The sequence below is a fragment of the Sinohyriopsis cumingii genome, chromosome 15 (assembly GCF_028554795.1).
Source record: "Sinohyriopsis cumingii isolate HCF-2022 chromosome 15, ASM2855479v2, whole genome shotgun sequence".
Taxonomy (NCBI): Eukaryota; Metazoa; Mollusca; class Bivalvia; order Unionida; family Unionidae; genus Sinohyriopsis; species Sinohyriopsis cumingii.
Window position 1 is genome coordinate 96,799,884 of NC_142975.1, and position 26,807 is coordinate 96,826,690.

At 34.3% G+C, this 26,807-nt stretch overlaps 1 protein-coding gene across 1 annotated transcript; it reads right to left on the bottom strand.

The window, feature by feature from the left end:
- Positions 1-58: 58 nt before the first annotated feature.
- LOC149782366 (synaptogenesis protein syg-2-like) lies at positions 59-26,388 on the bottom strand. The gene is made up of 8 exons (XM_089935118.1): positions 26,103-26,388; positions 22,436-22,771; positions 19,662-19,955; positions 17,521-17,823; positions 11,125-11,415; positions 6,414-6,719; positions 4,641-4,967; positions 59-225 (listed from the first exon to the last, which is right to left on the bottom strand). Exons 3-8 carry the CDS (start codon positions 19,849-19,851, stop codon positions 59-61), a joined length of 1,584 nt encoding a protein of 527 aa, XP_089791244.1. The 5' UTR covers positions 19,852-19,955; positions 22,436-22,771; positions 26,103-26,388.
- Positions 26,389-26,807: the final 419 nt, after the last annotated feature.

The following is a 26,807-nucleotide window of genomic DNA, read 5'->3' on the forward strand; positions in this document are numbered from 1 at the left end:
ATATTTTACCAAATCATGTTCATCAGGACAAAACTTTAAAAAAAATAAGTAAAAATTTCTAATTCTGTCTTTGGAAAACTGTTCCCACTGTCAACTCACCATTACTTTGTTGCCTGATTGTAAAGATGACTATGATGGTTCCAATAATTCCAACTGCGACTCCACCAACTCCTATTCCAATTGCTGCACCAATACTCAGTGATGCTGTGCTTTCTGTTAACTCAGCTATTAAAACAAAATATGAAAATATAAAAAATATTACTGATTTATGGTGGGTGATATCTCTATATAAAAAATATTAATGATAGAATAAAAATGTGTGTGTGTGTATGTATGTGTGCATATATATATATATATATATATATATATATATATATATATATATATATATATATATATAATTTAATGCTTTCTATTTTAGTGGAAAAAATTAAAATCTTTTATTTTAATGTGAATTGGGTCTGGACAATCATTCTTAGGCATATAATAATAAAAAGAAAAGTGGTTACATTAATTGCTAATTCATACACTGTAGAAAAGTGTATATTTGAGATGAAAAATGTAATCAAGGTCATTTGGTAAGGATGCAATAAGCCGTATGTCGAGCCTTGTTATAAATGTTTTTATAAAATTATCCTAAAACAGTGTTTCATTCATAGATCAGGCCTACAATAGATTCAATTAATTATCAATCTCATTTTAGATAAAGTTCATAAGCAATTTGCTGAGGTTCTCAGATTCTTGTTTTTTTCATCTTACACGATGGAATATCATGCAAATAAATGACATAATTTTACCATCATGTAATTAAATGACATAATTTTACCAGTATTAGCAATGTGATCCCATCTCTCAAGCTTGTGTCCATCCATATGAGAAAAAAAAATAATTAAGTTTTCAGTATCAATATTGTACAAAATGGTGGAACCAAAGTGAAGTTGAGACTGTAAAACATCAATGATAAAGATTTTGGTGAGTTCATGTTTAAATGTAGGGACCCAATGAACAAATGAAAAATGCATCATCCTTCTTTAATGGCATTGTTGTCATGTTTATTTCTCATCCAGTAATAAAGGTGAATTGGACTTTTCCTACAGCATCACAGGTATTTGAAGAAACATACGAACATCCGTCATGCCCCAAAACACATGTACTAATGTTGAATGGTAAATTCAGTACTCATATATGGAACTGCTGTGGGCCAGTTTTATAACTTTTGCCTTCTCTGATGATAATATCAGCAAAAGCCACAGTTATAATGAATAAATGAGATGTGACATGTTAAATGTAACACATTACGACGTTAAGAGAAAATCTTAATAATAATATCAATAATGTCTTCATTTAAAGCCTAATCTTCCATATGTTTCTCTTTAAGCATTTTGGTATACTACTTTCATATATTACCTTGGTTACTGGCAGCTATTACAAGTCATAATGAGGAGGATGTTTCACACCTGCTTACAAGGATACTTTCCTCAAGAACTCAATACAAACATGTGTGTCTATCATTGATGTTAAAAAAGTTAAAAACCATATTTCAGATTAAGATGAATGTTATGTCAATGTCCCGATGAGGTGATACTGTCTCAGTTCATGACTGGATGATAGCAGTTTTTAATATGCAATATGTTCAGGAAATCAGTCTGTCTTTTTTATTCATTACCATAAATCTGGCATACATTGACATTATCTGAATGTGGCACAGTTTGAAAAACATACAGGGCATGTGTCATCTGCAGATATAATTTTAAATGTTTTATGTCTAATGTAGAGTATTGTTTAGAATCAAGTTACCAGAACTGAACTGATATGGTAAATCTTCCTGCTGCCATAATCATGAGACAACCCTAACTTTTTGAATCATAAGTAAACTTTCAACAAAGAACATATTACAGTTTGGCATTTGCATACTGTTCATTTCATAGCCAGAGTAAGCATTTGCATACATAGCCAGAGTAAGCATTTGCATACTGTTCATTTCATACCCAGAGTAAGCATTTGCATACTGTTCATTTCATAGCCAGAGTAAACATTTGCATACTGTTCATTTCATAGCCAGAGTAAGCATTTGCATACTGTTCATTTCATACCCAGAGTAAGCATTTGCATACTGTTCATTTCATACCCAGAGTAAGCATTTGCATACTGTTCATTTCATAGCCAGAGTAAGCATTTGCATACATAGCCACAGTAAGCATTTGCATACTGTTCATTTCATAGCCAGAGTAAGCATTTGCATACTGTTCATTTCATAGCCAGAGTAAGCATTTGCATACATAGCCAGAGTAAGCATTTGCATACTGTTCATTTCATACCCAGAGTAAGCATTTGCATACTGTTCATTTCATAGCCAGAGTAAGGATTTGTAGGGTAAGCTAGTGCTGATAAATTGAAAATGCAAGCTATTCCAGTTATGTAATTATTAATATATGCGGCAGTACTGAAAATCACAGCATAGGTTACTGCTGGTGCTTTTGGAGTGAAATGGCCACACATTCACGTCTTCACTATGAAGCTGTGATGTTTTTATTCGGCACAACTACATGTTGACCAGAAAATACCAAATTTCATTTTAAGAACATCTATGAATCTTTCTGGCTGAAATTATATACATGACCTATATTCAATCTGCAGTTGCAGTTTATTTCAATAAATCTGAGTGAGTTAGGAGTATTTGTAACAGCTGATAATCAGCCATTCAGTGTTTTACCTATCATGAGGTACATCTTTTTAACTGATTCTATATCATGTAGCTTGTATTCTCCAAAACCTAAGTATGAAGGAATATGTATTTAATATTTGCATTGCAATTTGACTCTTTTTTAAATTAATCTTAGGCTGGAGTACTGAATGATGTTTTATGTACTTATCAGTGCGTGTAAATGTCCCACACCAGTCTGTTTGGCTGAAGATACATGTACTAACTGAATGCTAAACAAATATTTGTTTTGTTTGAAAATGGTTTAAGGAAATTTGGTAAGACAAAGAACGTTGAAGCCTGTAACAGAATTCCATGTTCCTAGCAAGCTCCAATATTTCTAATTTAACTGATCAATTTCTTACTGACTTTAAGTAAATAAAACCTTCACATTTCCCACATTCTGTCATTACATCTCCCTTCATTTTTATCTTTGCAAAGAAACTATGTTAAAGAAAAAAATGACTGCAATTTGGGGACATAAATTTTTTTAACTGCCACTAACATTCTACAGTTGGTCTCCCTTCATCTATTTGAGAGTGGCAGGTGCTTGAAGCACTGCATAGACAGTATGTATTTGTTCTCATTCTTGGACTGGATAGGTTTATAACATGTTTGGATATTTGATATCATTTTATTATACAACACTTTTATTAATTTTAAACTTGCAAAAGATTTCATATGGAATAAATAGAGTTCAGTGCTTTGATAGAGAAGTAATAAAATCTCTTTCCATAACCTGTGCATTTTTCCTTCTCTCTCATTGATCAGTATACTGTATTTTCAGGGGAAAATATAGACAGATGCCACATAGGACTAAAGTTTTAACTTAGTAATGATGTGCCATATGAATAAGATTGGTTGTTGGATAATGAAAATTTGTGACTGGGTAATATAGGAATCAATGGCTGTTGAATTACACCATCAAAGTTAATGCACATAAACCTGTCTAAAATTCGCATAAATACATCTAACACAACTACCTGTAGATAATATAAATAAATGTCATAAAATATAGATGCCAATGAAATAAATACATGTAACTGTATAAAACATAGTTGTTTCTTAATACTGAAAGCAGTAACAAACATTATCATATGGTAAATCAGTATCTAAAAAACATGCATGCATGTGTGTTATCTGCCCATAACTGCATGTCTAAATATAATGCAAAAATAGTATGAGGTTGTATTTGATACCTGACAGATAAACAAGGTTTATCTGAGATAACTCCAGAAAATCTTGATGTTTTACAATTTTTAATTGTATTTATATTTGCATTACCTACACTGAAACATAATTTATTTAACAGGATTCATGCATACTTGTCACAATTTACATAAATAGAATATATGGCTACACTGAGATAATTTAATTTAGATTTAGACTATATATATATATATATATATATATATATATATATATATATATATATATATATATATATGCCATATAAACTATTTTATCTTACATAATTTTACAATACTTGATTGTTTTATGAAGCTCATTTGGCCTGTGTAAGATATGTAATTTTTGGCAAGGATTATCTGTCCTGGAACCAGATGCTTTTCCTGGGTCTGATTTGAGTCATTTCATTCCATTTTTACAATTTAGCAGATCATTTTACCGGTAAGCATATTGTAAATTGATTTTTGAAGATCTGGAGCAAACTGTCAACATCTAATTTGCAAATAAAGAAGAGAAGGCATATCATTAATAAAGATTGGATATAGGATAAGATCTAGTATCCAACCCTTTGATTTCAACACATAAAACTCAAAAACCAGGAAACCATTTTCTACACAGTGGTACAACTGTTTGATATACACAAATAACTGATAATGACAGGAAATTCTTCCTTAGCATTTAGTCCAAAGAATGCATCAATTTAATTTAGTAATATAAAAAGTCAATGACAGAAGCAGATTGTGTTACTTACTTTGCATGATGATATGAATGCCTCTAACTTCAGAACCCATAATGTTTTCCACTTCTATGTTGTACTGTCCAAAGTCTTTCTCACCGGTTATGGGGATGTTTAAAATTGCCCTATATCCTGGTGCTGACACAAAGAATGATTTAACTAAAAGGTTGTCAAGATGGACTGTTTGAGTTGTTCCTTCATATGAAATCTCACTAGAGGTGGAATGTGTGGCTGTAACTCTTAATTTCTCCTCTGTGTTAGAGTAGAAGTCAAACTGGATCGGAACACTTTGGCCAATGCTTCCTTTGAAGTTTTCAGGGATATTAATTATCTTTGGAACAGCTGAAAAAGGATAATTAAAATGGTTGAACTTGTAGTTTTTAGCTGAAATATGATGCAATGATTCCAAATCACAAATAACTTTGATTACAGAGTGTGGAATTAAGAGGTAAGAATGATTTTTTTATTATGTAGGACATATCTTTATCAGAAAGGGTAACTTTGCTAATGGAATGCCATGGGGCTGCCATTAACATTTACAAGAAGCTGGTCATGCCTTGGAGGAATAGTCCAAAGAAAGGTGATAACAGTGTACATGTATTGGAATTATCTAAATTGTTACACTTATTATATGACTTACATGTGCCATTCACTTTTCAACATTTCTAACGATATAAGACCACAGTAAATACAATTCAAACTCTCTCTAAACCTAAATAAATAAAAGTGAAACTCAAACTGGACATCAATAAATAAAAGTAAACCCACACTATACCCTGATAAATTAAAGTCAAAATATCACTAGGCCTCGGAAAATAAAAGTCAAACTCACACTAGTCATCGATAAAGTCAAACTCACACTAGTCATTGATAAAGTCAAACTCACACTAGACATCGATAAAGTCAAACTCGCACTAGACCTCAATAAATAAAAGTCAAACTGACACTAGACATCGATAAAGTCAAACTCACACTAGACATCAATAAATAAAAGTCAAACTGACACTAGACATCGATAAAGTCAAACTCACACTAGACCTCAATAAATAAAAGTCAAACTGACACTAGACATCGATAAAGTCAAACTCACACTAGACCTCAATAAATAAAAGTCAAACTGACACTAGACATCGATAAAGTCAAACTCACACTAGACCTCAATAAATAAAAGTCAAACTGACACTAGACATCGATAAAGTCAAACTCGCACTAGACCTTGATGAATAAAAGTCAAGCTCACACTAGATATCGATAAAGTCAAACTCACACTAGACATCGATAAAGTCAAACTCACACTAAACCTCAATAAATAAAAGTCAAACTGACACTAGACCTTGATAAATGAAAGTCAAAGAAGCTCACACTGGACTTCAATAAATAAAAGTTGAATGCACACTAGAGTTAAAATTAAAATTCTTCCATGTCAAAACAAATAAATAAATTGACCATTCTCTTTATTTTATATACAGCAGGAAAAGTCTATATATGCACCACTTTCAATCAGGTTATTATTACTCTAATTCAGCCAATCAGTTGTTATTGCATCCCATTACATTTGCTTTCAATTTTCCTGGAGATTTTCTGACAAGAGACGGATGTGATTTGCATGAAAAATAAAGCATCATAAAGTCCTAAGCAAACAATAAAATGTTTATTGAGTTCAGTCTTTTAGCATTTCCATAAGTAAGCAAAGCTACCAAGTCTGATTCAATCACTCACAGTACTGTATGCTTGTTAAAGGATTTACCATGGTAGAAAGTATTTTATTTTCGTTTGTGTTCTGCTTACATTTAACCAGAAGGTACACTGGTTTTGACATGAACTCATTTTCTGTCCCAATAATTCTGATGCCATTGCTGGCCTGACACCTGTAAATGCCGCTGTCTTCATACGTTAGGTTGTGAAGTTCTAAGGTGGTGGTCTTGTTTAGTGTCACAGAAGCTAACAATCTCAGCACTCCATTGAAACCTGGCCAGGAATGTTGCCAAAGACCAAATGTAAAGTTATCTGGATATCCATGTGCAGAGCATAGAAGTGTAGCTTTCTGATCCAGTGTTGTAACATTGCTTACTGTTACATTCATATCAGGTGGATCTGAAACAACACAAATCTGTAATATGAAATGTCTATTTCATAGTAAATTGGTATATTGGTAAATTGGTATACTGGCATATTGGTAAATTGGTATATTTGTATATTTTAAAGCATGTACTAGGTAGCTAGATAGATCAACCATGTTCGTACGGACTTACATAAAATGTCAGTATATCATTTTGGTACAAAGAATATAAAATATCAATGTAACCTATATAATGTTGTTTAATACTATACATATAATCAAATCACACCATCAAATTCTGTGTGGTCAACAAAGTTGTTGAACCTGGCTGACAGATTTGGCATCCTACATCAGTTGTTCATATACCATCTTTGTCAATGAGGAACTACAGATTGGGCCTTAATGCCCTCAGCTTAACCACTTAAGGGCATTCTTGTCTGGCCAAGAGCTCAATGATGTACTCTTCTTCCCAGGTGTCCTGCTCTTGTATTGAGCTCCTGGAGTTCTTCCTCCAATAGATATACTGGACACCATATCCAGTCCATCAGGTGCTGAAAAATGGCATCAAAACCAAAACAACAAGAGCAACAACAAAAGCTTGTATTGTACAGAAGTGGATGTTTGTCTGAATCATAATGCCATCTGGTGCAATTCACATTATGGCATCCAGTGGAATTTGGCTTGCTTGTTTATGCAGTGCAGCCCCATTTTGTGACAGCCTATGCATTTATGGAGTGCAAAAAAACCTCTTTTTGCTCTTAGTGGCACTCAAGTTATGCTTTATGCCTGAGGTCATTTCTTACCATTGATTTGGAAACACCTTTGACCTTAAGTTTCTTTCTGTGGTGTGCCTTAACATAGAGTACATCTTGGGATAGAGGCTGTCAAACTCAGCAGTGTGCACTTATCATCAAACTACAACCATTTCATTGCTGTCAAGTGAATGCTTATGTCAGATTAGTTACATATGTCAGAAGCTGTTGATGGCTGTCTTGTTGCTTAGCAGCAGACTTTTAGTGTATAAATACAGCAGTTGTGCCTTACTGGTGTAGTGTATGTTTATTTAATTGTGGTATAAGTCATGCATAAAGTGTTTACTTAGATCGAGTACTGCCTGCCCCATGTACATTAGGTAGTTAACGTTTAGAATGGAATGTGCAGCAGAAAGGATGACCTCGAAGATTTTTAAGGTGTAGCTTGTCTTCCTTGCCCAAAGGTCTTATAAGATCCACCTGAATATACTTCCTTATGTTTTCCATAGTCCTCCCAGAGACTGAATTATTCATCATCTTAAAATATTTTTGTTTCTGTTTATATAAGGCCATCCACATACTCCAGTCAAACTCAAATGCACAGTGAAATGTTAACATACTCATCCCAAAACTGATGCAAATCTGTAGGTTTCTTTAATGTACCACATTTTCCTTTTTTCTAGGTGTTATGTATATTTAATTTGTATTATTTGTATTTTTTCTTAATGCTTATATGTTATGTATAATTTTATTTTGGACATGAAGCTGTGTACTTGACCAGTAACACAGACATTTTGTGTAAGCAACATAATACATAGCTAATATTTTTGCTATGATTGTGTATTTAGATTATTATTAATGTAAACATGTTTATTTGTGTATTTATCTATGACAGTGGTATTCCCCATGGGTACGCCAGTTGTACCAGCTGTTTGTCACATTCTTAATTATAATTTTAGTAACAGACTTTATCTTGTTGACAATTTAGAATTTTCTAGAAACGAACATTTGGCCTTCTTCCTGCTTTTACTTTTGTGTGTTAGTTTTATTTTATATAATCTTGTTTCCATGAAGAATTTCTCATTATTGCTGTAACATCTTGAAGCAGAATCTATCTTATTGCTGTGTTCAGCATTTGATTTGGGTGGAATTAATTATTCAAATTATTATTAACTGGAATTATAAAGTGCTCACTGATATTCTTGGACAGGGATATTAACTTGGAATTATAGTGAATTCTGACAAGGACATCTTGGATTATATTATTGTGATTCATCAAAAGACTGTTGGCACATTTCCACATCACAGGCCACTACAGGCACATCAACACATTCAGAGAAGAAGCTTTTTCAAAACACCACTGGAATTTAATTGAAACTTTGTTCGTTAGGACTGGTGATAAAATTTTGGACCATTTAGAATTTAATTTTTAAATTTTCACTTTGTATTCTAGGGAAATAAATTATTTGCTGAATTTTACAAAACTTGTCAGTTCTCACTTGTTGCTATTTATAAGTTTAAGACCATAGAGTTGTAGTACTAGGCAATGGATTATCTTCATATTTTCATGAACTTACCAGCCCTCCCCCTCATCCCCCCCCCCAACACATACTCACAAAATAATGCTCACAATCACTGAGCCAATCCTCTGGAATGCTCATGGTCTATGAAGCTTGTGATAGTCACTGTACACATGGTCTATGAAGCTAGTGATAGTCACTGTACGCCTGGACTATGAAGTTAGTGATAGTCACTGTACACATAGTCTATGAAGCTGTTGATAGTCACTGTACACGTGGTCTATGAAGCTTGTGATAGTCACTGTAGACATGGCCTATGAAGCTAGTGATAGTCACTGTACACCTGGTCTATGAAGCTAGTGATAGTCACTGTACGCCTGGACTATGAAGTTAGTGATAGTCAATGTACGCCTGGACTATGAAGCTAATGATAGTCACTGTACACATAGTCTATGAAGCTGTTGATAGTCACTGTACACATGGTCTATGAAGCTTGTGATAGTCACTGTATACATGGTCTATGAAGCTTGTGATAGTCACTGTAGACATGGCCTATGAAGCTAGTGATAGTCACTGTACACCTGGTCTATGAAGCTTGTGATAGTCACTGTACACATGGTCTATGAAGCTAGTGATAGTCACTGTACGCATGGTCTATGAAGCTTGTGATAGTCACTGTACATATGGTCTATGAAGCTAGTGATAGCCACTGTACACATGGTCTATGAAGTTTGTTATAGTCACTGTACACATGGTTTATGAAGCTTGTGATAGTCACTGTACACATGGTCTATGAAGCTAGTGATAGTCACTGTACACATGGTCTATGAAGCTTGTGATAGTCACTGTACACATGGTCTATGAAGCTTGTGATAGTCACTGTACACATGGTTTATGGAGCTTGTGATAGTCACTGTACACATGGTCTATGAAGCTCGTGATAGTCACTGTACACATGGTCTATGAAGCTCGTGATAGTCACTGTACACATGGCCTACAAAGCTTGTGATAGTCACTGTACACATGGTCTATGAAGCTTGTGATAGTCACTGTACACATGGTCTATGAAGCTAGTGATAGTCACTGTACACATGGTCTATGAAGCTAGTGACAGTCACTGTACACATCAAGAACTTCCTCAACATATTCATCATCAATGTCATGGATGCAGCCTTTTGTTACATCTGCAGTAGTTAGCATTATTTTTTCAAATTACTGAACTGCTGGTGAGGAAGTGTTGACCAACATAAAGCAGCCAGTTGGTAGGTTCTGCATCATGGCCTAATTGTATAGGATGCTGACATAAAGGTAAGGTCTCCAGCTGTCTGGCGTGTTGCTATCATAGTCTAGACACATTAGTTTTAGGTTGTTTGCTTATGCATTACGTCTGCTCACAATCAAAATGCAACCATGGAGGTCCTTCTCAATAAAAAACCATCTCAATGTCTTTTAGAAGCTTGACCTTGGCATCTGTAATATTCAGCTCATTCTTGGTAAAATGTGTTGCTGAATGTCTGAAACACACCTTCCAGCAGAAAAATGTCAGATTCTACGTATAGGTCATGGCATCTGCCCATGTTATGATATCCAAATATCTTCCACACCCCATACTCATGCTCAAAGTCTTCTTCAGATATACCCATGTAGTTGAGTTGGCTATAGAAGGCCTATATTGGCAGAAGGTGTGTTAGTTCTTAGCACTCCCAGCTACTCATGTCTTCATATGGGTAGACATCTTCGCTTGTATGGAGATGGCTGGTTCCACCATGTGCCTTTTTGCATGAAATGCACCCCTTGAGTAGGTTGGATACAAACTTTTCTAGGTTGCTGTTAATAAACTTTAGCTACCCTAGTGAGAACATCATAAGCTTCTCCATATTGTTTTGAATGGCACCCATTTTCCAGATGAAGCTGTGCCAATTGCCTCAAAGATATGCCTGCTGACGTTCCACAGGTTGTTAAAAACATCACTGTACATAAAATGGGCGAAGAGAAACTGAATGAAGTGCAAAAACTAAACACTACTACATAACCCAAAAGTGCCATCAGAAAAGTTCTATTTGTATTTGATCCTTATTTCAGAGGCAAAAAACAAATGGATACACATAAAAAATGAACAAGATTGATAGAGGATGTTGTATTGGATATCATACAATATAACTGCTTACATTGCACCAGTAGCTCGATGCTTTTCTGCCTCTCATGCAAAGATCCTTGAACTCCATTATCAGCCAGACAAAAATATATGCCTGCATGTGTTCTACTGACAGTTGTTATAGATAGGTCTATCTGATTTCCATCTGATCCTGTTTTCTCTAATATGGGTAGCGTTTGATTCCCCTTGATCCACTGGAAATGGGAAATGGGCTTACTCCAAGCTGTACATCTGAGTATCACATTTTTCTCACCCTCTGTCACCAGCAGGCTTGGAAAGATGGACACTGTCACGACTGGGCTGACTGATTAAGAAACAGATTACAATTATGTAAATATTTCCTATTGTTACAGAGAATAGTACACAATTGATTCAGTTACAAAACTCTTAAGATGACTGTCATTCACGGTCCTAATTTCAACAAGAAACAACCTGTCCATATTCCAGCTCTAACACCTACTGTAAAAAACACTGAAGGTTTTAATACCTCAAACACTAAAATCTATTGAAAAATAATTTTCACATCTCTGCATCAACTAATTTGTACTACTGTTGCAAAAATTAGAATTTTCTGGTACTTTTTATTTATATAACATTTAACTTTTAACCAATATTATGATACGCTGTTAGACTATATATATATATATATAGAGAGAGAGAGAGAGAGAGAGAGAGAGAGAGAGAGTTGTTGTTGTTGTTGTTGTAGGGTTTAACGCCATTTTTCAGCACACGATAGGCTATACATGGCGGCCAGTATTAATGGTGGAGGAAGAACACGGGAAAACCCCGGAAAGAACCACGAATGACGAGAAGCTACTGGCAAGCTTTCTCACATACCCACATTGGCTGAACCCAAGACTCGAACCCACGCAGATAGAGGTGAGATGGCAGTGATCCGTAACGGACAGCATTTTAGACCACTCAGCCACTCGGGGCCCCAGAGAGAGAGAGAGAGAGAGAGAATTATAAATATACATCAGACAGACTGGAAAGTGCTATCCCTCGATTCGACAGGAGAATGCTTGATAATACTAGGCAGAATTAATATTTAATACAGATAATACTATCATACAAGTTAGACATTTATTAATTTGTACTCTACAGAGATTCAAACCTAGGTACGTGGGTAAATGGCACCCATCACCTTGCCTGCACACACCAGTCCATATTCCATCATGACCAAGCACACATCACCAAAAAATGATGCAACTGAGTCAGTGTTATATGCATTCATGTGTAGCAGACACACTTACTTGATGACCTGGTAATTAATTCTCATCTATTTTATAGCAATTCTGGACCTTGGTTTGAATCTCCATAAAGTATGATTAAAAAATTCTCTAACCTGTATGATAGTATTATTATATATATATATATATACACACACATACAAATTCTATCCCAGTGTATTAAAGACACAATGAATAAAAACAATTTGAACATGATGTCTCCAATTATTCAAACATTTGAGCTGACTTCTTGTGAAATCATAATTTTCATCATATTGTGAAAATTGTTGTAGACACTTACTGGGAAATATGTTTACTTCATTTCAGCATGAATGGGATGAAATGGTTGGTTGCCATGGCAACCAAATCTGTCTAGAATGTGTAAAAGTCATGACAGAAGTGCATATGTTTCAGTATTCATTTATACTTATCTTTGCACTTTCTAGTGAAATCAGTCTTGCTTTGAAGGTTACGATTGAGAAAACCAAGAGTTTCTCATTATTTGGCTTAGCGTGTTTCAAATTCCACCTAGTATAGGCATAATGTGCTTTGTTTTCAGTCAAGTGTCAAGATTTATTATGTAAAATCAGTCAAGTTTGGGCTGCATAATCTGTGTTCATATTTTAAATTAATACAGGCATAGTCAAATTGTCTTAAACATTTCAAATGTAAAAAATAATTTTGGTCAATGATATAAACTTTGAAATTATGCTACACAGATCTGCAACTATGGTAACAGTTAAAAAATACAGCAATAATTAAGAAGGTGTTAAGCTAATTTTACGACATATCTCCTAAATACAAAACTTTCTGCCATTCTCCCATGAAGTCATACGTTCATGTTCAAAATAAATGAAAGAAAGCAGAAAGATGATATTAACAATTCATAAAAAGTATGGAGAAAAAGTGGTATAATCAGTCTTATTCATATTTACTGACCTATTTACCAAATTTATTGTCTGATTATATGTTTTTTTGTAAAATACAAATCCAAAAATATTGGAAATAAATAAATTAAATAAACATAATAAATAAACAGATATATAAATAATAAATAATTACATACATTTCAGAGTTGACAGGCTTACACAGGTAAAAATAAGTATTGAAAAATATTTTAGGCAAAGTGAGGATAAATAGGACAGTCAGGTAATGAAATAATCACTAACAGCCACTTTATTGAATGAGCTAAAAGAATGAGTGGATAAATTATTTTATTTGCCTCAAATTATTTAAATGGTTATCCTGTTATGTGACAAAGAGAAAACCATTACTTTAATTTTGCCCTTTCCAGTAGTTTAGATTCATTGCTGCAGAAATGATATAGTTTGATTGCAAAGACAAGACTAGATTTTCTTAATTCCCAAGCTATTCAAATTGGTTTGTTTAACATTACTTGTATGCATTATTATATAGTTATGCATTCTCTAAATCTAAAGCCGAACATATTTTCTGTTATGCAAAATTATGAAACTGAAACTTAAGTTCTAAAGTGTAATATAAACCTCACTATATTTTTGTATCCATGTAATATGATCACTGTTGTTGTTAGTTAAAAACCAATATCAAATTAATTTAATCTTTTTTTTTTATCTCTTATTAATGAAAACTTCCAGTTTCAGTTTAGTTTTTATGCTGGCAAAGGTTGTCACATTTTCAAAATCAAACAACTTGTCCACTCATTATCACTGAAGAATTCTAATTCAAATGTATTATTGAATGTATCAATTACAAAATGCTGCTGACTAAAACAGTTTTAGCAGATCTTTCAAAACCAGGGATAATACAAATACAAATGAGTATGAAATCAGTAAATGATTTGAAATTTCAAGTACATGTAACAATTTAAATGGTAAATTAACTGTCCAACTGTCATGCCTCAACTAGTATAATGACTTAAAAATGCTATGTGACATTTAATGAAGACAGAAAAGGATCGAAACAAGTATCTCTAAAGACAACTCATCAATTTCATGGTGATAGACTGTCAATTAGTCAAGTTAATCTGACTTTGCCATGTCATGTGACTGATGGAGTTTCTTTGATTCTAAAAACAAACAAATTTTTTAAGGATTTAATTTGGTTAATTTTTGTGCTGATTGTCTTAAAATTAGCAAGTAACTGTTTTTGAAATATCACAAAAAATCCATTTGTCTGAGAAATTAGTGATTCTTAGTGATAACAAATTTGCTGAAATGATGGATATAAACTTTAGAAGTGAAAGCGTTAGTAAGGTATTTAGCACAGCCTCATTCCAAATTTCAAAGTTTGCTATAATCTCTCTCTTTTTGGTGAAAGCTTGATAACAATGAACTGAACTGCATCAACGAATCAATTCCCCAAATTCATTCAACTATAATACTCAAATTGTGACTTCACGTTGTGACTGCCGGATGCAGAAGACATGTTTTCAAATGAATAACATGCTGTTGCATGAAACATATTAGTGTAGACTGAATTGCACAGCTGCTTTCATCCTGTGAATAAACTAATGATTTGCTTCATACATTATTTTCCAAATTAATTCTCTAAGTCAAATGATATTTATGATGTGTGAATGCTTTATTTTGGTACTATTGGGTATCTTAATTAGATCTGTCAAATAAATGCATCATTGCACATTAAAGGGTTAAGAGAACACTCTAGTATACAAAAAGAATTGACAAGAATTCAAGATAGGACCATTTTTGTCTTTTTAAGTCCTGAATGTTGAAACTGTTTCTGATATTCTTGAGTGATAAGATTTTCCAGTTTGCCACATTGGGCGTCACACTGGATATATGATCAGCACCATTTTTATTTAAGACAAAGTGGACACTGTTAAAGCATTTTGATGAAAACCCCATGTTCATATAATTTCAGCAGAATTAGTGATAACATTTTCAATTTGTTCATTATGGCATCCATATCTGAAGTCATTTTGGTAGCTACCTTTTCACTCAGGATAAACTAGATATCATAGTTAGTCCTCTGGTGAAAACCTGATGTCAATATGACTTTCCATTTGGGGGAAGTAACAATATCAACTTTTAAGATGACTGGCATGGTGGACAAACTATTAAGATGACTGGCATGATGGACAACTCCATTAAGATGACTGGCATGGTGGACAAACTCTATTAGGATGACTGACATGGTGGACAATCTATTTTAAGATGACTGGCATGGTGGACAAACTCTATTTCAGATCAACAACATTTCATTTAGTACCAACCAGACATCATAATAAGTCTTCTGGTGAAAACTCAATGCTAGTACAACTTTCCACTGAGGAGGAGTAGCAATGGCCATTATGGTGGCAATACTTAATATCGGATTGGCACACTGTGTATTTCACAACATCCATACACCAGAAGAAGTATTATAGTGAAAACCCAATCTTGACATGACTTTCTATTTGGGAGGAGGGGCAATAATGAGATTTTCAAGATGGCTGCTGTAGTGGCTACAATGAAATTAAGATTCATATAATTAATTTTTATGACCAATTAGAAATCATAAGAAGTCTTTTATTGAAACCCCCAGGTTCATACGACAAGTAGAGACAACAATAATTTCAGTGTGGCCACTGTGGCATTTTCATTTAGGAGGAACTAGACATCAAAAGAAGTCTTCTTGTGAGAACCACATGCTGACAAGACTTTCCATTCAGGAAGATTAGCAGTTACATTCTTTTCAAAATGGCTGCTGTGATCACTGGCACTAATTTCATTTAGAGCTAAAGATATCATAAGATGTCTTTTAGTGAAAACCTCTTGCTGATGACTAGCAATAACAAGAATTCAAGATGGCCATTTGGATGGCCTTATTACATGCCCGAGTGGAAAATGTTCATTTTACGAGCATCTAGACATCATAAGAAGTCTGAATCTGGTGAAAACACAAAAGCTTTTTGTTTAGAATAACAAGATGGCTGCCAGGGTGGCTATATTATATGTCAGATTGGCATTATTCTCATTTATGAGCAGCTGGATGTTACAAAAAGTCTTGAAGTGAAACTCCTATGGTCATATGGCCACCCACTCAAAAGGCACAGTGACAACAAGATTTTAAAGATGGCAACTGTGGCAGCCATATATTGGATACTCAAGTAGCACCACTCACATTTAGGACCACCTAGACCATGGGATGAATATGTCTGTAAAGATTTATGGCTATCCTTTTAATAGTTAAGGAGTAGTAATAATAAGCTTATGGTAATCAATGGATGGACAACAGGGTATTACATAAGCTATTCTGGTCTACGGCCCAAAGCATCATTGTGCATTAACACACTGGTCAGAAAGGGCCTACTCTACAGGCCAGGAAATATTGCATGGAAAATGATATTTGGTTATGAACTATATGCAGATATTTAACCAATGTGCGTAAGCTAAATTATATATCATAGTGAACCTGTTTGGTTGAAACAATTTAGTACTAACAGAGATGTATCCAGTTAACAAGTCCGGTAATTAGTGATTAATAAAAAGCATCAAATCAAAATGTTCTATGATTGGATATATCATCTTATGTTCATAGCACAGTAACTGGTACATGTAATACAATGCTAATTGGCTTGTAAGATATTTATCATTGATTTATTTTGTTTCTGTGAAAGCTTTTAGCAAACACAATAATTATTAGTGAGAAACGTAACACCATGCTGTCATAACCCCAAGCTTTGTTCTTTTTTTTTACATCTACACTTATCTAATTCTTTTGAAGGCTTCATGTACATGCAATATCCAGTGTTTATTAAGAAACCACTCATAGGTTCATACTGGTAATGTGTCTTTGAAGTTTTGGGTGAAAAAAAGAGTACAGTCTGTATGTGAAATATGAATTTATAAGGTAAAATATGTGTGAGTGAGAAAAATAGAGATGGAGAAAATGAGGGGATGACAGGCAATAGAAGGAAAGAGAAGTTATGCCCATGTAAATATGAAATGTATCTTGAGGAATTAAGTCTAGATCAGTGTATGTAAGCTACATGAGTCACACTCAATAACAATAAAGATGTTATTACTATTATTTAAATAGTTTTAAAATATCCACATTTTTAAATAGTCATTTCATCCAATGGTGGTTACCATCCATTTTTATAAAGGAAACATTTTAAATTTGACATCTTCAACCATATTCTTGAAGACTTACTTCTATAATTCAAACAATCAACTGTACATAATTTTTGCCCTTACATCTGACATCGAGGATAGTTGTGTTAATCATTTCATCTCCAGTTATTCTGTCATTATCAGCAGTACAGGTGATGATGTTTCCATCCATGAAACGGGTGGTGAGGATAATTAATTCCTGATATCGTACCATCCCTCCATATTCCCCATTTTGGTCAACATTCTGACCACCAGAGAGAAGAGTTGTCCCATTCCTCCATGTGATAGTGGCAGCTGGATTAGATACACCTGTTGTACATGTAAGTATGAGGGTATCACCTGCAGTCACCTGTATGTTGTTACTGATACTAACACTTATAGGGGGAACTGAAATTAGTGATGAACATTAGTATTAAATGGTGTAACGAATGTAGCTAATATCTACCAGTAGGTACAGTGTATCTTTTTATGCAGTCACTTCTTTGTAAAGACAGGTACATATATGGAGAAGTGAAATTAGTAGCAAATTAGTAAAATGTTGCTAATTAAGCAGTGATTAGGAGTCTCACTTGTACAGCAATAAAGCATCAGACAGAGTTTCAGAAAGGGTTTTCAGGATAGCAACTAAATCTTTGTGTAAGTTCTGGAAAATGATATGTGAGTTTTGAGTGATTATTTCATCATTGTGTGTTCCTACTTGTTTTAACCTTCTGCAGTAACAAGATACAGTGCACATCATCACGATTTCAGAGGGGCCCCGAGTGGCCAAGTGGTCTAAAGCACTCACCATTACGGATCACTGCCATCTCACCTCTGTCTGCGTTGGTTCGAGTCTCGGATTCGGCTAATGTGGTATGGTTCTTCCTCCACCATTAATACTGGCTGCCATGTATAGCCTATCTTGTGCTGAAAAATGGCGTTAAACCCTACAACAACAACACGATTTCAGACTATATACTTTATACACTTGTGGACACATGGTGCATGGGATTAAGCAGAAATGGGTATCACTTACTGCTGGTGAATGCAGATTGACTCTATTTAGTGGGACTCCATTGCTGATTGATATGTAGATGTGACTTTACAGGCATATATCAAAAACTTTACTGTATGACACACAGGAGTCAACATACCATGCTACGATGTCCTGTGAAACGATGCTGCAAACAGGATCATCCCCTGCATCAATTTCCTACCTGATCTTACAATTCCCTGTGTGGCCAAACAGCTAGGTGTCAAAGTTCAAATCATCAGATCAATTAGGGTCAGCTACTTTTATGTGTCCTTGGGCAAGGCACTTTACTCCAAAAGCCAATATGAGGCCCTATGGCAATTTTAACATGTTAGGATAGTATGGTGCCATTGGTAATTTGACATGAAAAATGGCACTATGGGACATAATACCAGCCTAAGATCAACAGATTTCTTTGTAAATGCAACCTACTCACAAAGTTTAGCAATTTTGCAGATGGTGAAGAACTCAAGTTATTATGCTGAAATTAAATAAAGAAGAGAAGGAAGGATTAATATGTATAAATTGATATACTCTGCCTTATGGCAGGTATGTAAAAATGGGTGGACATGTAAGTTTGTGAGGACTTTCCAGCCTGTTGGAAAAAACTGAACTTGACACAAAATTTCATTTCAACATGACAAGCACTTCAAGGCCATCCAAACAATAATGTGCTTGGCACATTAGATAAGAATTCTGTTGTTGTTGTTGTAGGGTTTAATGCCATTTTTCAGCACATGATAGGCTATACATGGTGGCCAGTATTAGTGGTGGAGGAAGAACTCGGGGAAAACCCAGGAAAGGACCACCGACCCACGATAAGCTACTGGCAAGCTTTCTCACATACCCACATTGGCTGAATCTGAGACTCGAACCCACACAGACAGAGGTGAGATGGCAGTGATCTGTAACAGAGAACGCTTTAGACCACTCAGCCACCTGGGGCCCCAGATAAGAATGAACGATGGATATCAGGTTTTCAGTCAAACAATGAACATGGACAATGACATACCAGTCTGTGTTGAAACTGTTATCTACGAAGTTTCTTGTTTCTAAGAAATATTCTTCCAATCAAAGAGATTACTAATAATGGTGGCTTATTTTGCAAACTGGAAGCGGGAAATTTGGAAAACAGTTATTAATTTTATATAATTTCGATGTTTGCAGTCATTTACGCATTTTTTTAATTAACAAAAATATTTCATGAACATACACCATACAGTTATATTTTTCGATGTAACCCAACTTGAGCTTAGTGCTGTGTGTGTGATGGTACACTGTAACTGAACTCCATTGTCCTGTCTAGTCACTTTCCTTCGGTATAAAGATGTAACATTAAAGGTCTCTGTGGCAGGATCCCATGTGCTGGTAGCTGGAGAGGGTGTTCCAATTCCAGACCACATGATACTTGCTGCAGGTCAGCATCCAGATGTACTACATGTGGAAGACAGCATGGTATTCTCTGGAAGGTTATTTGGATCCAACATTATGGGTTCACTTGGCTTTACTATATTTGTGGAAAGAAAAAAAAATCACTATAATTCCAAATTTTTTCTTCAACTACACTTTATGCATTCATAATACTGCCATGGGCATTCTAGGCAGTTTTGAGATTAGGGCCAGTAGTGTGACACTGGGGCTTTGAGAGTTGTTGACCATACTTATTTGGGTTTTCCCAACCTTAAACCCTTTGATAATGCCATATGACTTTTCCCAACTGATTTTTTGCACATGCAAGCATCCAGGAAGAAGCTTTGCTTCTCAAGCCCACATTAGGGGTATCTGGGTGGGGGTGGGGGGCTAAAGTGATGTGAGCTTGTAGACAGAGAAGCATATGTTGCCAATGCATAAGTAATCAACTATTAGAGAACTGCAGTGGGCTACTATATAATGCCATCAGAAACAACACAGTTTGTAACATATACTATTATAAAAGAATTCATCTCTGCAACTAATGTAGGAATTAAATTACCAAACCGTGTGTTTGTAATATCAAAGAAATTGTGAAAGAGGCCCAAAAGAAGCTATGTAGTTTTTCAAAGATGTATTCATATGATCTTGATAAATTAACTGGGTTATTGTTTGGATTTATGATTACTAAGAGAAAACATTAAAACACAAATTTCATGTAATAATAATAATAATAATGAGGACTTTGTATAGCACCTAATTTCTAGAAGCTCTAAGCACTTTACAACATTAGACAACATCTATAAGATAAGAAACATAATAATATTATTACAAAATCAAACAACATGAAATTAGAAAAACATTAAAAAATAAAAAACATACTGAGAATATTTCAGGTAGAAAACATTATTAGGTCTTTAAGTTTGTTCTTGTTGTCAAAATAAGTGAGTTTTGAGAGCCCTCTTGAATGTGATCACTGTGTCTTTGTGTCTAAGTTCAGTGGACAATTCATTCCACATTGCTGGGCCCTGGCATGCAAAAGAATGCTGTTCACATGACTTTGTTTTCATAGTGGAAATAATGAGTATACGATTGTCAGAAGAGGAGCATAAGTATCTTGCTGGTGTGTACACATGGGTGAGGTCAGATAGGTATGTTGGACTAGAGTCCAACAGTGAAACAAATATTGTGTTTGATTCTGGATCAAATGGATAGCCAGTGTAGGGTACAGAGTAGCAGGGAGGTGTGCCCTGATTGTGGTACTCTAAGTATGACCCGAGCAGCTGTTTTTTGAAGTTTCTGGAGTAGATATTGAGATGAACCAGACAGAATTGAATTACAATAGTCAAGTCTTGAAAGTACTAATGAACACACAAGTGTTTTAGTGGCACCAACTGAAAGATATTTGTGAGTTGAGCTGATGCATCTCAGCTCAAGATATGCAGCCTTGCATATGTTCATGACATGTTGGTGCAATGTGAGAGTACTGTCCAGAGTAACACCTAGGTTTCGTACTGATTGTGTGAATTTAATGTTGGCACTGCTGATATTTATTGATTGCGGTAAAAGATGTGAATGAGAAAGTCTTTGTGTTGTGATCAGAATGGCCTCAGTTTTATCATCATTCATCTGCACCTTGTTACAAGTCATCCATGATTTCACATCAGAAATGCACCTCTCTACACCTTGGATGGTAGCATCAACTTCAGTTGGGTGGCTAGATTTCTATATTTGGGTGTCATCAGCATAAAATTGGTGAGATACTGGATGATGATCTATGAACACTTGAGAGCGATTGAGTGTACAGAATGAAGAGAACAGGTCCAAGAACAGACCCCTGTGGAACACCACAACATAGATCAACTTGGCTGGAGTGTATTCCATTTGCAGATAAAATTTGTGTCCTCTTGATCAAGTAAGACTTGTACCACAGTAAGACTGTATCGTGAATGCCAAATACTTCCTTAATTGGTATTTATTTATACAGTATTGCCACAAGTTGACATTTACCAATATTTTCCTTCAGCTACATTGTGCCAAATATTGCATTATATATTGAGATAAGATTTTTATTGCAAAACATTTCACAAAGCATAATTTCTGATTCAAATTTGTAAATTCCATGATGGAATGCCAAAGTTCTGTTCATAAGCACCATTTGTAATGTCCAAATGTCCAAATGCGCAAATGTCCAAATGTGCAATATATCAAACTTTCGCTACCCAATTTCAAATTAGATTTTTGAATGATAAGCATAAAGAAACCTATCTGTATTCTTTTCAATAAGAAAAAAAACAGAATTTGTACTTTCTTCCATGTTATCAGTGGATTTGTATCATATTCAGATACACAAAAAAAAAGTGGAGGAGTAAAATTTGACTTCCCAAGAAAGTCTGACGCTGATAAAGAACAATCTAATAATCTTTCAGAAAATTACTTCAATAGTTCAACACAAAGCACTGAATTCTACTTCTATAAGAAATGAATAAATAAGATACCTGAAAAACAACAAATAAATGAATGCATACAAAACTTAATGGCAAAAAAGTAGAAATTAAGAATACAATCTCTACTTACAATAAAGGTAGAGTTCCAGAGAGGCATTTTGTGGAGATGTCCAAGTTCTATGTTCAGCCTGGCACACATATGTCACTCTGTCCTCAGATCTTCTTGCCATTAAAATGATTGTTGATGTGACATCATATGTGCCATCTGCATTACGTTGGGAAGAGTTATTTGCAGGGACTTCTGATCTAGCCGTACCTCCACAAAACCATTTTGTAGAAGGTTCTGGGTAACCTCCCCTGACCTGACAGACCAAGCTGATCTGGCTATCTTCTCGTGCCTGTACAACCATCTTCCCTGACCCAATGTCCTCTGTTACATTTATTATGAGTGGATTTTGGGGCGGTACTGAAAAGAAAAAACAATATTTTGAATGCTAAGGCAAATTAAAGTTCATAGACATGTTGGAAGGCACATTTAAAATGCACAAGGAATAATGATGACTTTAATGGTTCATGCAATAATATTCTGAGCTAAGTGATATGACCTAACAGGAATGTTGTTAATATCCATTTTGCCATTTTGTAATGGTTATTATCCAATACCATTGCTGCTCTCACAAATTTGAATAACTTTTATTTTTTTATAAATCTCATAACTCTCATCATTTAACAAATTTCATAATTTTTAAACTCCAAATAAATCATTTCTTACTTTCATTTTAGAAATGCAAATAAGAACACATTTTACAAATTATCTTTGGAAGCAGTTTCAATCTACTAAAACTACATGTGAAGCTAATGTATATTAGATGGGAAAATTCAGGAAAGTCTAATTTATTTTCTCTAAATGTTACAACTGGAGTTTTTTTTCTTTGTTTTGTGGATTTAACACCATTTTTAAGCACATGGTAAGTTATACATGGTATATTTGGTAGAGGAAGAAACATGGAAAACCCCAGTAAGATCCACCAATCCCAGGGAAACAACTGGCGAGCTTTCTCACATAACCATGGCTGCTGAACCCAAGACTTGAAACGATGCAGACAGAGGTGAGATGTCAGTGATATGTAAAGATGAGTGCCTTAATGGGCCACTTGATCACCTGGGGCAAGTCCTAAAATTTGAGTTGTATCCCTAAATATTGATCACGTGGGGCAAGTCCTAAAATTTGAGTTGTATCCTTAAATATTGATCACCTGGGGCAAGTCCTAAAATTTGAGTTGTATCCCTAAATATAATCAGAATATAAAAATGTACCAATAGTGAAATAGAACGAGCAATTAATATAGTTTTCAAGTTATTACATAGGACTCAGTGATCCATAAGCAGTGAGAAACCCTTAGGAAAAATGCTAGCATGACCCTTGGGAAAAATGCTAGTATGACGTGACCTTTTCACTGAACCATGTATGGAGTTTAATGGGAAAATCCCGCTTCTAACTTGTTATAACTATATTCTAAGCTACTGTACCCAATTCAAAGTTCTGGCAAATCAAATGTGCAATCTCATGGTCAACATGGCATGGAGTGATGCATTTCTGACAAAAAACAACTGAAAGTTAAAAATATGCAACATGAATCACTGGTTGCTGAGGCTGATTTATGACCATATTAAGAACTTTTCTGGAAATCAAAATGTACCCACTTCAAAGGCATTGTTGCATTCACAACAGCTGCAAGAAATGTTTATGATAAATATATCTTGGTACGGAATGAAAGAAGAAGAAAGCACAGCAGGAGTTTTAAAAAATAAAACCATACTTGAGACAATTGGGATTCTAAATATGAAGAGGTTGCAATATATATATATATATATATATATATATATATATATATATATATATATATATATATATATATATATATATATATATATATATATATGTATATAATCCATCATGATAAGATTGACAGCAAGTGAGAAGGTAGAAGCCATAGAACAACTAAATTTGACCATACTGTATTACGAAAAGATCTAAAGGTAAGACACAGAATTGAAAAAATTTGGAAGAAAAATTAAATGATGTGATACAATATCTGAATAAGTAAAATGCACAGACTGGGCATAGATTGGAACAGAGAGCGCTTTAGACCACTCGGCCACTTGGGGACCCACAGACTGGGCATAGATTGGAATATAAAATACAATGGTTTGACAAAGTACTCATGTAAGTGGAAAACTAGTAATGACAGTAACTTTTGTTGACTGTGCCAATATTCTATATATCTTGATGTTTATATATCATGACAAAGTTGACACTCTTTATTTTATAATTTGAAAGATGGACTCTATACAAACACAGTACTGTACAAGAGGATACAAAATTTGATACACAAATACACTAAACGTTGATAAATAATTTGACTTTAAAAGTAGATAAGTTAATTTAAAGATGAAAAATCCCTAATTTTGTTTTAAATAAACCTTATCCTAAAATTCAATTGAATGCATTCCCTGTTCTAGAAGATCTGTGATTCTCAAAACAAAACTTGAACTTGTACACATGATGCAGCAAGATTTCTGTTTAATCGGGCATGACAGCAGCCTGTACCATACATATAAACTTCAGACCAACATTAATATTATTCTAAATTTTCAACTGAACACAGCCACTGATGTAGAAGTTATGTAACTTAAAAAATTTAACACAAAACATTTTAATATTGTTTCAGGATGATGCAACAAGCTTTCTATTTAAGAGAACAACCAGTGAGTGTCTAAAATGTACATAAATGCATGCATCAAACTGCATGATTTAATTAATGGTTTATATCAAACAAAAACATCCATCAGCATAGGCTAGGGTTTTATTTATATAAGGGAGTAATGTAACATTACATATATACATACATGTATATATATTGCGCGTGTGCTTAATTTTGTCCACGATTGAGAGCTCTGTGGAATTAATGCCAATTTTTTGCAAAAAGTGAAAATAATATTCATTACAATCTAAGTTCAAAGCCTACCAATGTTTACAAACTTAGAATGTTCTGGAAGTGAAATTCTTGACAATTTGGTGGAATTTTCCATTGTCAATATGGGATTTGAAGAACAATTGCATTGCATGTCAAGTAGGGTTTGTATACAAAGAAGTTTTGTAAACAACTATTCATTTCTTTCTCATATCAGTCTTTGGGTATCGATGATCAGAGCTTATAGCTGTGTTCAGTTATAATTTGAGCAGAATTATTTATTTTAATTATTCATTTGAATTACAAGGAGTACTTTGACTGTTTGGACTAAAACACTAATTTGGTATTACTGAGAATTTATTAAAAAAAATAATCTGGATTTCATCACTGTGGTACATAAGGACATTCAATATTATTGGAATTCATTCCGAACAATCTGTACTTTTGGACTTGTGATAGGACATTTAGAATCATCTGGGATTTATTTTAATATACTATAAGTGTCTCTTAAATTTTCACCTTATAACTTAGAGAAATAAATTATTTATTGATTTTACTAAATCTGTCAGTGTTACTTCTTTCTGTTACATAATTTAAGACCTGGCATTGTGAATAAGGATGACAGAAATGAGATGAAAATAAAACAATAATGCTAAATAATTATGATTTGTAAACAGACGGGTTAACTCTACTTCACTTACTGTATCCAATCCTTGTATGTGCATTTATAACTGCATTTATTTTGTACATAGGTGCCTATTATAGATTTAAACAGAAGGATGGATGGATGAACTGTTAGGTAAATAAATATATAATTCTTACCCAAGACTGTGAGCTGGACATAATTAAGAGGACCTCCAACATTACATTTATACAGATTGTCATCTGACCTCCGAGTGTTGTTAATGATCAGAGCTCCAGTTGTTGGGTGCACCACCAGGCGGGAAACAAACTCAGCTGGTAGTCCATTGATATTGAGTCTAGTAGTACCTCTGCTGTTATAGACTATCAAACCAGGAGGTCCGAACCACTGCAAGTTGTATATGACTGATGTCAATGGGCATGGAAGCACCGCCTGTGTACCCTGGTTCACATACACAGTCACATTGGGGCCCGAGAACGAGATGAAATGTCTCTGATGAAAAATTGTATTTAGAATTGGTCTTTATAAATATTAAAATACCAGATATTTATTTAATACATGTGCATTATATTGTACTAGAACGTGCAGAAAAGGTTGTTCTATCACAGCTTGTACCTTATCTCAATTCAAACAATATTTTTAGCAATGTACAATCTGCATATCGCAGAATTGCCCACTGAACTTAGACACAAAGACACGGTGATCCCATTCAAGAGTGCTCTTAAAACTCACTTATTTCGACTGCAAGAACAAATTTAAAAACCTAATAATGTTTCCTACCTTAAATATTTTCAGCATGTTTGTTTTTGTAATCATATCATTATATATGTTTTTTTTTGTTCTAGGTATTGTCTAATGTTGTAAAGTGCTTAGAGCTTCTAAAG